At 37.3% G+C, this 14,096-nt stretch overlaps 1 protein-coding gene across 13 annotated transcripts in view; it reads right to left on the reverse strand.

The window, feature by feature from the left end:
* Positions 1-14,096, reverse strand: part of NAV3 (neuron navigator 3) — a 563,756-nt gene that overhangs the window by 228,848 nt on the left and 320,812 nt on the right. The window contains exon 2 of one of the 13 annotated variants that reach the window (XM_075427917.1): positions 9,263-9,460. The exons of the other annotated variants lie outside the window; for them this stretch is intronic. Coding sequence (XP_075284032.1) covers positions 9,263-9,277 — 15 coding nt within the window. The 5' untranslated portion in view covers positions 9,278-9,460. The remainder of the gene's footprint in view (positions 1-9,262; positions 9,461-14,096) is intronic. 13 annotated transcript variants of the gene reach the window in all.

Consider the following 14,096-nt stretch of genomic DNA (forward strand, 5'->3'; position numbering starts at 1 on the left):
AAAAGCCTCCATTTTCCTGAGATCTTAATAGGATTTGTGAATTAAGCAAGGCTTACACTTTTCTGTCATAGTCAAGGTGGCAAAGGTAAGATGATGCCTACCTCTGTACTCTGTATGTTGAAAGGACTTCCGTGTTCCTTTTCCCACTATTTCCTTGACCTTGTACATTAAACAGGCACAAAGTAAACAGGCCTGAAAGCAAGACTGGAAGTCAGGGCCCACCTTTCTCAAATGAGGGACGGACTCAGTGAGATGAACTAACCCATATTCTTCTCCAGATCTTCCATTATTGACAGTGAAGTGATTCCAACCAACAGAATAAGACTAACCTCACTTTACATTTGCCCATAGTCCGATGATTTCAGCTCTCCTGCATGAAGGACGAAAGGTGGGTTTGGCTCCCTAAGCAGGAGGCAGAACTTCAGACTCTTCCTCTAAGGTGTCTGTAACCATCAGACTCTTGGAAGGGGATGCATGCCAATTTTCACTAATTTTTATTTAAAACAAAACCCCCCAAAGGTGGTCAATGTATTTGCATTAAAAATGCAGAATGCTTTTTTAAGAGCTTCTGATTGGTGGGAATACTTTCTGGTCCATCAGAAAGCCCACAGGCTCTGCTGCACAGGTTTTAATCTCTGGCCAGTCTCAGGCAGAAGAATAGGACAGTTTGGGCATGTTCCCGAGCCAAAAGCCGTGTTTCTAGTGGGCTCTAAAGTTACACTGAGACATCTGCTGAATTTAAGGTACTGAAGGCTAAGTAAGGTGTCAGGAGATGTTGGGTTGAAAGACTTCAGCCATCCTGCTGTAGACACTTACATTCTTTATTTGATCTAGCCTGGCATGCCTTTCAATCTTCTGTGGAAAAAATTCCTTGCCTGACAAAATCCACCCATCATGATGTTTTATTAAGAACAAACTGAAGGCTGTTTCCTTACTTTCACTAAGAATCTGACTTTACTGCTCATTTATGTGCACACTTTCAATTCTCTCTCTCCACTGATTTCCCAAGCCAAATCAACCTGGGGAGAAACTTATGGGTCTTGATTCTATGTTCAATTTCAGCAAGGAATTAGTGTTTTATTTTGCTAAGGGAGAGATTAAGAGAGTATTTCTGTGTTGAACTCTGCTAATCCACATTTTTTCATTTATGATATATAAAAAACAATTCTTAGGAACTTTTTCATTCATCTTGTTCAGAGCAGAACTCATCTGTAATCCACAACACACTAAGAATGACACAGAATTAATCAACGGAATTTCTTTACTCCAGTTCCACTTAGCCTTTTAATTAAAACAAAACTTTTACTCAAATGGAATAAAAAATTTTAAAAATAAAATTACCATATTAGTCATTCTAATTTCTTTTGTAGAATGCTGTGAACATTCCTCATCACTTGTAGAGATGCACCTATAAAGCAGACTTTGGAAATTTCATCTTTATCTAAGTTACTGACTGTAAAGGCAAATAAGTCTCTTCCCTTTTTCGTTGAATACAGGAACTTTGTTCAGTTTTCCCCAGTGTCTGGGAAAGTGACTGAAAAGCACATTCAAAATTTAACTTCCTTAAGCTAAAGCTAATATTTCTTTTAATAAGGTTCACTAACCATCACAAGAGATGCCTAGACAGACTGTTAGGCAGAAAACCTGGTATAAAAAATATGAGAGAGAGAGAAATAAACAATCCTCGCAGTTGAAATCTCTTTTCCCCAAAAATAAGAAGTTTAAAACTTGGTATGAGCATAAGAATGGCCTTATTTGGCAAGAGCAGAAGATCGCCTACTCCACTAACCAGTCCCTAACAGAAGCTAAAAGAGGATGCTCAAGAAAGTATGTGGAAAAAAAAGCAAGTATACGTAACATCCCTTCCTCATACTTATATCTGCAGTTGCCAAAGATTATCAGCTGAAGAACTTTAGCCAGATATATTTTTTGGGTAGTTAGCAAACTTGGGTGAATTTATTGTTTATGAGCTTGTTCGGTGTCCTCTTGACCTCATGTAAACTTTCAGCATCCACATCCTCCTGCAGCAAGTGGTTCAACAGTGCAAATACCAGTTGCATGAAAAATTACCTTGTTTGTTTGTTTGTTCAGAGCCTGGCTTCTGTAGCTTCACTTGCGCCCTTCTAGTTATTCTATTGGAAGAGAAAGAGAATGGCTATTACCTCTCCTTAAGCCACTGGCATTCGCTCCATGCCATTCTTGATTTCACAGACTTTTTTCAGTCATGTATTTTGCAGAGTGAAGTTCACTTAGTCATTCCTTCTACAGCAATCATTTCATATCTTTGATCATTCTCGTTTTGTTCTCAGCAACTTTTCCATTTCTACTTCATCCTTTTTTAGATGGAAAGACCAGACGTGCACAAACTATTCAAGATGTGTATTTAAGACAGCACAAACTGGTACAATGGCATGGATGGTGAAATTTTGCTACTTCCTGCTCTATTGCTTTCCCAATAATTGCTAATTTTTAGCTTGCCTTTCTTACTATGTTGAACACTGAGCTGACATTTCCATACTATTATTGAACATAATCTGAAGGTCTTATTCCTGAGCAGTAATGACAGACCATTTCATTTAATGTGTGAAGTTAGGGTGATTCTTTGTATGTGCCTTTTTAAAAAATTTATTTGTGAAGAATTTCATCTGCTATTTCTTTGCTCAGCTGCTCAATGGCATTATGTTCTCCAATTTCTTCAGTCATCCCTAACCTCAATAACTTCACAGCACACATAACTTTGTCAGGTAATTTCTCATCCCTTCTTTGCATCTTTTATGAATATGGTTCTAGCACCAAACCCTGCAGAACTTCACTGATAATGCCTATGCCTATTCACCACAGGAAGTGACCATATATTCCCAATTCTTTTTTTAACTAACTGCATGTCAAAAAAGGTAAGAGCTCTTAGTTTTCATGCTATGGTATGGCTGATTAGTTTCTTCAGAAGTTTTTGACTAGGAAGCATGTTGGAAACCTTCTGGAAATCTAGGTGGACTTTATCAGCTAGATCTACCTTCTCCTTATGGCTCTGGACCCCTTCAAAGAACTCCAGAAGGCCTGGAAGGCTGGTCTTCCTGCTGAGTCAGCCCAAACACATCATGTTTCTGTTAATCTTCCCAGTACTGATGCTGCAGCCTCAGCTCTTCCTGCAAACTTGTTTAGAAACTGGTGTCATTCTTGGTGTCATGCAGTCCCCTGGTTCCATATCATGTTTAAGCAAGACGTTACATACCATTGCAGGTGATACTTTAGAATGCTGTAGAGAATAATAGCTGAACTTGTCAAGTTGTTATTGTTAATTTTGTGCATTTCATTCATAATAATGTTTTCTAGAGTCACACTGGATTCATACAGAAGTTCTTAGGAGTTCCTCATAGAGAAGGGCTCTGGCAGAAGCATCTCCTAGTGTTTTCCGTAGTACAAAGAAGATGAGAACAATCAGTGTAGCTTTTCTACTACATTATCTTTTTTGAACACTTCTTTTACATCTTGACCACCTGTTGGCTTTACAGACCAATGGAACTATTATGAGCAGCATTACTAGAACTCTAATATTACTTGCAATTATTTTAATTTTACTTCAAATAGTGTACCTGTGTGTGACTGTGTGCAAATAAGGTATTCACCTGCCTTCTCAGGAAGGCAAATCCAAGCCCAGTTGGTAAACTGACCTTCAGCATTACTCCCTGATAACAGCAGAGCAGTCACAACTGCCATTTGAACTGCAGATTTATTTTTCTCAGCTGTTAGCACTTATTAATGTTGGCTCATTTGAATCATTATCTAGCAGGATTCTACAAACAATCAAGTGATTTTTGGTGTGAATAAGACCTAGAAATTTTGCCTAGGATCAGCTTTACCTCTGTGCAGTGGCCCAGCCAATGTTGTCTGAACTGTCCTTACAATGCCTTGCTAGGGCTTATCTTTATGGTCATGTGCATATCCTCTGCATGAGAATGAAGTACAGCTCAAACCACAAAAACCCAGTGAATGGCAAATAGGCTTCCAAATTCCTTACATGTTAATAATTTAAATTACCACAATAAATTGAATTATTATATTGGGGAAAAAAATAGTGCTTTTATCTACAGAAGGATAATACGAGATATTTTGGCTTGGGCTGATATTTTGTATTTCCCTAAAGAAAGAGGTTTTGCAAAGTTTATTGCAATAAAAACATTCTCCAGAATTTTTGCTCTTAATTTTACTGAATCAATTATTTTTAACTATCTTATTATTATGATGTTGTGCTGAATAAAAAAACGTATGCTTGACCATAAGCAAGGCCAAATCAATGCATTTTTACTGTACAAACCAACCAAAGTGTCAAACTACATCCCCAGCTATAATGGGCATTTCAACCAAGCATGGTACATTCATGCAGCAATGCAGACCTTGGCCTTGGTGAATAGCACATGAAATAGCACATGCAGCTCCAACTCAAAAGAGGGACAAACAGCAGTGATGTACATTGCTGTTTCTCTTGGGGTCTATGTTTCCTACAGTCATGCCAACAGAGCTAGCCAACATTTATCCCTGGCAGAGATAAGGAAAGAGGGTAGGCATAATGAGCAGGAGACTTATTCTTGGAACATACTACAAATGAGTCTTTAACAGACAATTCCGTCCTTGAAGGATATAGATGTTTTTAGTTTTGACATGAATTTCTCATCAGTGTAGTCTATTTCAAGCAAAATAGTAATAACAGACGTGATTCAAGTGGGGGCATTCCATTAGGCATCAAAAGATCAAACACATTTTAAAAATACGGGATTATTAGCAACTAGAGATCTGTGAAATCAAGACTGCAGTTAAGGACGGTGTGGTTATTATTTGCTATCTGTATTCCAGTATGTTTAAAATGAATATTCAAAGTCTTTTCCATTCCAAACCTCTGATCTTCCTTTCAAGTACAGCAAGCGATCTTGAAATCCTGCAAGAACAGTATGAATCATATAGGATTATCAACTGGCCCAGCCATGTTTTTGAGTTCTGAATCATCAGCAGAAACCTGCTCCCTTCTCCTTTCCACAAGTCACATGAACTTTGACTTAAAAAGTGAAGGGAGAAGCACGACTTGAGTCTCAGAAAATAAATACAGGTTAATCTGATGGATGGGATTATAGTACTATAACTGTATGAGAACAAAAAAAAAAGAAGGAAATGCTAGATTTTTCCAGCTACATATGCCTGACTCCGAATGTAAAAAAATTCAGGGTTTCAGTGGATGCAGCTCAGCTGAGACTGATCTTGAGATTTATTGGGCACTGAGGGGGACATACAAGCAGCCTCTGTAGAAGCTCTCTCTCCGGTATATTTTTTTTTTTCTCAGTAAAATATTAGTCCAATCTATAGGTTATAAGCCTCAGAATCAATTACCATGCTTTCACTGGAGGACTACAGACTATTTATTATTCAGAGCCTGTCCTTGTTTTATAAAGCGCGTAATCTGAGCTGCATAAAACACAGAGTGCTGGAAGATATGTTTTATATTTGTGGCCAGTGAATCTGGATCACATCTTTTAAATATTAATTTCACTTTCTGGTGTTTTCAGAATGGGATCATTATAATACTGATTGACAAGTCTGAAATTCTAAATATGCACATGCAGACAATTTCCATGTATATTTACATTAAAAAGGAATCCAGGATTTATTGAAGATCAGGACTAACTTTTGCATTACAGTGGGAAAATCAAAAGATTATAAAGCTTGACCTTAACCTCATGGAAGACTCCAGCTTTGCATTTCTATGTGAAGCTCGTTTAAACAGGTGCATCTGTGTTTTTAAAGCAAGACAGTATTGCTTTTCTTAAGAACTGTAGAACATAGTTCTTATCTCTCTGATTTTTTTTTTGTTATCTAAAGTTAATAACATCCACACAGTGCATTTAGTTACCAAACATTACTATAAAGTATCCAGCCTTATTCTAGGAAGATGAAGCACCACAATTTCCCCTCAGGGCCACAAAAACAGATTGCAAGGTTTGAGTCATCAACAGCCCTTCTGTTCACACGACTCTTTCTATGAACTATTTCAAGTTAACACAGCTCATGACGCCTTCCTATCTTCCTGTCTCCAATACTTTGAACTCTCATGGAGATTTCTGGTATAAGACTAACTTATCAAGCAGGGAAAAGAACAGCTGCTATTTATTTCATTATAGCTCTCTCTTGTGTTCTGCATTTGCAGGTGGTGGAAGGAAGTAGAACAATTCTGCCAACAGCCCTTAGACCAGTGCACTATAGCTTGGTAATTATCAACATGGACACTTGGTCATTTAAGGAGTCCTAAGCACAACCAGACACAGACACAGCAGTGTCTTCTCAATCAGAAATTACACAGGTGCAATATGAATTACAAAGATACAATTTTAAAGGATTTCACAATTCACTGTTCTTCCTGCACAAATTCACAAGTTTAAGTGATTTTAAAGTTTGAAACTTTAAATAAGATTTTATTGAAAAAATTATGAGTTAAATATATTTATAATAAGTAATTTATAAAGCTCCCATCAATACCTCAACAGCAAATGACATATCTTGGAAGAATTAAATTCAAAATATAAGCTTTGTACATTTGCAGACAACCTTGCACTGTGCCTGTTACTAAACAGCAATAATCTTCAGCTGTATTTTCCATCACTTTTCTAATTTATTTATTATTTGTCATCACATTTGCAAGCACTTTCTAAAATTCAACTACGTGTGTTCTTACAATAATTACAATGATGATGGTTATATGGAGTTTTCATTTCTCAAGTCTCTTCTTTTCCTTATGTCCATGAGCCAAATTCTATCCTTTGGATGTGCATGAGCTACCCCCTTTTGACTCATTGAAAGCCATATATAATCAAGAGCAGATCTTGGTTCTTTTTTCTTGAAATGCTTTAAATTATAGCATTAAGCATTCAAAGATTATTTTCTCTTTATCTCTATGGATATTTCTTATTTTTCCCCTATTAAGACGTAAAAATATTTCCCAGCAAGAAGGGGTTTTGTTTTGCTTTTCTGAAAGTCCCAGATTTTTAGTGCGTTTCACACTAACTAGCTGAAGAATGGTAGTTACTCCCTTCATAATGTGGTTTGCATTAAGAGCCCTCTAATAACTGATTATAACCGAATTTTCTCCTCCCCTCACAGACATTCCATTCTGATATTTCCTAACTAAAACAGAACACATAGGCAGGTGATATAGACATTGTCTGCACAAAATCCTGCACTCGCTTAGCTAAAATATGTACATTTCAAGCCAATTTAGTTAAACTCATGCGGTCTGTGCTTGCACACATATTTTGATTTACAGATATATTAGAGGGAACTTTGCAAAAGTGGTCGGTTGGATTACAGATTCTTACTTAAAGAGTGTGGCCGAGATTGAAATTGGATCCAGAGAGAACATATTTGTAATATTAAATCCATTTTGCCCTATTGGAAAACAAAAGAGAAAACTGAGGTATTGATTGTGGAAATTTCTGTTCTAACAAAGCAAGCTGTCCCTTTCTATTCTTTCTTACAAAGTTCAGAGTATTATAAGAACTATCACGTAATCTAATCCTGCAGAAGTAATGTTTGCTATAAATCTTCTCAAGTTGTTCATTGGTGGTCTGCGCCTTCACTTTTACTGTGCAAAGCCAGCTTTCACAAAGAGCAGTATTTAAGGGCCTTTATCCTGATATTTCACATATCTGGCTTTCAGGCACTTATTCCTCCACAGACTCGTTTGTTAGGCTGGGGACTTTTTTAATATGTTCAGTCAGTAGGAATATGTTTCATCCTCTTTAGAAGCACGTGTTAAAAGTACACAGAAACTCGGGGATCACGTCACTTACACTTTAATTCAAATAAACTGATTCCCCCTCTCCGTATTGTAAGGGGCATGTACAAATGGAGTGGGTTTTCTTTAGCTTCTGATTAGTCACCAACCCTCTGTGCACCTAAGCTGTGCATTGTGTAGTCCACCATGGTAAGCAGGACCTTTGTGCTGCATGGTCTATGCTCTGCAAGCTGCAGCAGCCATCTCACTTTCCTTGCTCAGGCCAGCAGATGCAGCCTGGCAGGAGACTTGTCTCCCCCTTCTCTTAACATTTGCTCATCCAGTAATCTAATAAAATCCAATCTACCTGACACTTCTTCCTATAGGATGATTCTACCAAAAAAAAGTTATTCATTCACAGAATAGAAACAAAGATTTTTCTTCTGAAGGCTGTCAGAAGGATGTTCCCAATGCTCTCTGCTCCTGGCTCTGCTGCACTTCAGCAGAGACACTGATGGATATTCCCAGTCAAAGCAGCACAGCTACGGCACTCTTCATGGAAATGGGGCTCTGTGCGTTCAGACTGAGAAAAGCCTAAAGCTCACGTCTGTTTTTTCTTAGTGCAAGAACAAAATTTAAGCACAGTATTCAACTATTACACAAAAAGTAGAGACGTCCTCCTGTTGTAGTTTGAAAGGAAGAGAAAATATAGCTACATGTTGAAGTCACTGTGGTCAATGTGCTGTGAGATCTATTTGGAGCTTAGTCAAAGAACTAAAACCTTCTGGGGACTAAGGAAAATCCCTGAAAGCCTCAATAAGAAAAGGGACATAACTATTCAGTTCAGCTGGGAGGGAACCACTTTGAGGCATCCACAGTTACAGAATTTTCCACTTAAGTAAATCTTTGAGGGAAAATGTAAATATTTCTGTCACTGACTAAAAAGTGAGGTAAAATTGTTTGGATTATTGTCTTGAATCCCTGGGTCCTGATCCAATGTGTGATCTCACTATTAATATAGTGCCTTTCAGCTTTAACTACTGTCTTCCTTGTTTCTACCTCTGGGCTTTTTTTCAAGACTGCTCTTAAAATGAAGTCCTCTATTTAAAGGATTATCATCTCAGACAGGTAGTAAACACACTCCTCTACCTTATGAGTGTTTCCACTTCCATCATGTCAAGATGGACCACCTCAAATTTTCTTAATGTATCAAAAATCATTGTCCCACCAGCTAAAAATCAGGTTACTGTCAATCAAGGAGATTCCTCAAGTCACATCTAATTTCTACACCTGGGGCTCAGAACATGGAACTGTATCTTTAATCCAGAATCTTGATCACTTTTCACTTTCACAAACACCTGCCTAGCTTTGAAAAAAGCTATATATCCTTTTCCACTGTTCATCTAGAATATATCCATTCTTTAATATTAACTTCCACTCCAGAAAGTAAATTTTTTCCTGATTTGGCATCATCTTTCCATACTCAGATCAAAATGCATCACAAACCTCAGTCTTTTCCATTCCAAAATATCATTTAAAATATGCTCCTCTGAGATGGTAAAAAAGTTTTCCCTCAGTTGTCCCACTTAATCTCTTGCCATTCTATATTCTTCTTAACCAGCAGATGTCTTCTTTTTCCAATACCTCTCTTTGTCTTGCCACTGAATGGGATTAATTCTCCTTCCATACTGTCTCCTCCACCTCCTGGAAAAAAAAAAAACTTTTGCGTTTGACTGACTCTCTAATCTATTCAGTTCCTTTTCAAGCCTTTTCTTCTGTCCCTTTCATGATTTCTAATCATCTCTCTAAAAAAATAAAGTAACTACATTCTGTGCCCAAACCACACACAGGGCTTTTACATTATTTCTGCCATGGTCTAAACAAATATATGCATTCAAAAAATTACACTGATACATAATTTAATGATTTTTCCTCTTCACAGTGCATGTTCTTTATATTTGTATGAACATCACAGACCATAAATATTATCTGGTTGGTCAAAACTCTTTTACATTCATAAGGGTTGCATTTTTAACTGAAAACTATTTTGTTGTGTAAGGTATTTGTCACACAGTTTCTGTCTGTGATGAAGAGTGGATTATAATATTTAAAATAGTTAGACAAAAAGATAGCACATGCCAACCAACTAGTCCAGAAGCCTCCAAAAAAAACTCAATAGGGAAAAATCTGAGCACGCTGAAGTCCACAATACTATCTCTCTCTTTCTCTCTTGTATTTTAAAAATTACTTCCGAGATTCTATAATCCTCTCCTGATGACTTGACAAGCCAGGGAAATATTAAAGCTTTCAGAGAATCAGAAATACTCTTTCCCCCTCAAAAGCACATGTCCATAGAGGCCCCTTCATCTTTCTTCCTCATGCAGGCAAACCATGAAGGTGGAGGAGAAGGCGTGAGGAGAAAATGAAAGGGACATGGTAAATGGTGGAGGAGATATGATAAAGAACATAGCCAGAGAATGTTTCAGAAGCAACAGAGGATCTCAGAGGGAAAAAAGAGAGGAACTGAGTGAATAAGAAACCAAGCTAATTGAAAAAGGTGAGACTTTCTTGAGCAAATCATCATAGGACAATAAAAAGAGAAACCTGGGGTAGAGCTGAAGAAAATGAGCTGATCTCTGGTCAGATGATACTAAAATCTAATATTAACAATAATAATAATGATGTTGTCTTTGGGGATATCTCAACTTGATTTAGCAATAAAAGTTCAAAAGAATTATTCATCTCATAAATCTGCTTAATAGTTCTCATAAAATGAATAATAATAAGAGTGATAAATTTGATTAGCCAAGGAAATTTCTGACCTATTCTTAATGATTAGAAATAACTCCTTTTGTGTTTCCCAAACAAAAACACATACCTGCTTTTCCTTCAGAGACTAATTTAAAAGAGAAATTGTCAGTCAACTAAAATATTTCTTTTCTTCCAAATATGTTTGTGTTTTTCCTTTGAAGCATCGTTATGTTTCTTATTTAAAGTAGGACTTAACATTTCTCTTTTCTTTTACGTAGCTTTCTACAAAACTGTATGATCGTACAAAACTGTATGAATGTAATATTGCTAGTTTAAATATGCCAGTTCCACAGGAAAATATATCCTTAATTTCTGAGACCTAGCACAGGATCAATTCTAGTTTGTAGTAAAAGAAAAAAAAGGAAAAAAAAATGTTATCAGGCAGCTTTCATTCGTTATACATCTAGACATACATTACAAGTCATCTGTATTAGCATGCTATAAACAGGGGTTCCAAGTGGAAGAAAGTTATCTGTTAGTCAACTTTCTAAAAGATCGTCAGGCCAGTCACTAATATATATGTAAGAAATATGTGTGGCGCGTATATACTGGCACATAGAAATACATATGCCATCCCAGAAAAAATCATGTAAAGGTGGCTTTTGTCATTTAGTTATGCCAATAGCTAAAGCAGCACAGACAGAATTAACTCCCGATCCTTTAGAGCCATAAATTCATCTGGCAGTCATTTTATGAAGATTCCAGTGTTCAGTATCCTGCATCAGTAGAATTCCTTTCTTACTTAATTCTTACATATGACTTCCTCTTTCATGTCTTTCTTTTGTATAATCTAATGCTTAATTTTCAAATCAGGTGTATTCAGTTTTGGACTGTCTGATTAGTAGATGATCTTCTAATTATTGTAGATAAATCTAGGAAATAACAACAGAGTAATTAAAGTCTACCCACAGTACTTTCAAAAACTAGTTTCCTATCCATCAGATACATAAAACCCCTCCCTTATTTATCTTTGGTGTTTTTATTTTTAATGTGAAGCTACTGAGTCTTAGCCTAAGGAATGTTTCAAATTGATATAAACTGACAACTGGTTCAAAAGTCCCATCCATTTCCTACACCCACCACTTACTCCTCCCTTCATCTCCTGTTACAAGAGTCTGTGTACTGTACCAGAGAACAGATCCAGATTAAGTCACATTTTCTATTTAGCTTCTGGTATAAGTCTATGGATTCTGATCTATTTATCTACATGACTACTCAAATACTTGTGCTAGCTCAAGACTGAGGGTAAGCGGGGTCAAAGGCAGAATAACAGCCATGCTTAAGTGTTTGCAAAAGCAGGACTGGAGGCTAATCACTATTCATAAAACACAGGTGAACAGCACTATTGCGTTACTTATTGCACATGACTTCAACAAATCTTCAAAGTAATGTGTAGATGCTAGGTAGTCTTTGAGAGACATATGGTTCATCGGCTGATCATGAAAGAATATGGCCAATGTGTACACTTGAAATAAATGTTACTGAAGACAGCACTGTTTGAATTTTAAAAATAAAAATGTGTTGCTCTTTCTTGATAACTTTGACTACACACACTATATATCTGGTAGGATCTGGTAGTTAAAAGCCATAATGAGCCACACATTCTCAGTGACTGACAGGGAATTTTCTAAACTTGCTTTTATAAAACCATTTTGCTTAAAGTCAGGCCGCTTTCTTTAAGAGGCACTGACACTTCGATCTGTTTAAAAGATATGGATGTGTTGTCAAGGATAGCTCTTAATCCAAAGTTTTAACCTTCAGAACCTGCCTTCCTGATTTTCAAGTGTGCTGAAGAGAATCTGACATTGACTTCTGTGAGACTTGTAAGGTATAAAACACCTGTGGGGATAAAAAAAGTTTTGGGAAGTTGTTTGATAAAATTTCTTGGGCATCAGCCCAGTCTTGCTAACACCAAGCAGGACTCTCAGTTTTAAAAATAAGATCACGCCTGAGTGGTTTTCTACACAAAAGCCTACAACTAGAACTAGCAGTAATGTTCTCAAATGAACAGATGAGGCCAGTCTACAAGCATCCTTTTCCTATGTCTACCAGCAGCGTGAGAGAAGTGGTATATATTAACCAGAAAATGCCAGTTGACCAAAATGGTTAAACTCATACATTCCTCAGCTGTTACATCTGAACAAATACTCTAATGACAGATACTAATGGAAGATTTAGCATAACCAGTTGGTGTCTACTACATCATCTTTTTCACCTGCATACTCAGGAAAATGAGGACTATAATCATTCAAGAAGAGAACGACTGTTCATAATTCAGTATCTTTTGTGGTAAAAAAAAACAACTGGGACAAGGGAACTTAGAATTCAGAATTAATAATCCTGGTTTTCTTTGTCCCATCTTATATCAGAGCTGTCTTTCATCCCTGCCACACTTTAAATGGATTACAATTTGGCTACATGACATCTAAAAAATCAACACTGAGTGTTTGTAGGAGGTTTATGCAAGGGTCAGTGTTACATCCTCTCCCATGTAAAGAAAAGTATAAAAAAAAATGTATGAAACTGAAATACTACTTTATTGGTCAAAGATGAAATACTTCATGTGAAGAGAGACACCCAGACTCAATGCAAAGCATACTAGCTTGCTTGTTTTAGACATCATCGCCATGCTGTTTATAATACATAATGATGCCTCATGCTGCCTTTCAGGCAGTCTGCTTTAGAAAGTCTAAATTAGGGTTAGTGACCCAACTAAGTAGCTTCCACACCAAGATCAACGCCAGCTTCCCCAGAGGCTCTCAGCAGGGGACAGAGAAAATCCAGAAAAGCAGCCAACACCTTTATTGAAGCCTCTTTTATTTCCCATTGAGTGGGGAGCAAGTATGGGAGGTGCCAAAGCAACTCCTTCTAGCTCACAAGACACCAGGAAGGGAAGTTCTGGAGCTGTGCTGATGTCTGAATTTATACCAAATCTTTAAACAGATGTGAGTGGGTGGTAGAGAAGCGGGAATCATGTCATAAGCACACAGGAACTCCGAAAGGACTGATGCCTGCTAAGGTCATCCATCTTCCCATCTGCAGCGAGGTGAGATAGACCATCTTTTAACTCGGCCTGAAGTAATGAGAATCCGAATTACTCCTCCATCCCAAGGCTGCGATAGGGATCAAAGACCATCAGCCCTTCTAATTTGCTGCGATGTCAATCTCTGTGAAATTCGCAGTTTTCCTTCTGTTCAGGAGGAAGGTATGCAGAAATTGTCAGGAATAAAGTTTTATTCTTGAGCTGAGGAATGGAAAAAGGCTTGACTCCAAAATCTTTTAGGCAGGATTATGAGTTATTAAACTTACAGAATTTGCAGCACGCTGACCATGTACATCAGAGCCTCATAGATCTGATCAGCTTTTACTGAGTGCCATTCAATGCACGGAGAACAGCATTTCCCGGCATCCTTATGTACACACAGAGGTAATGCATGCAAAGACATGTTCCAACACTCTCTCCATAAGATGGAAAGCAGAGAGTCATGGAGACTTACAGACATCCACGGCACAGCAGTAAGTTCAGTCA

Source organism: Opisthocomus hoazin, chromosome 8 (assembly GCF_030867145.1).
Source record: "Opisthocomus hoazin isolate bOpiHoa1 chromosome 8, bOpiHoa1.hap1, whole genome shotgun sequence".
In the NCBI taxonomy this organism is placed as follows: Eukaryota; Metazoa; Chordata; class Aves; order Opisthocomiformes; family Opisthocomidae; genus Opisthocomus; species Opisthocomus hoazin.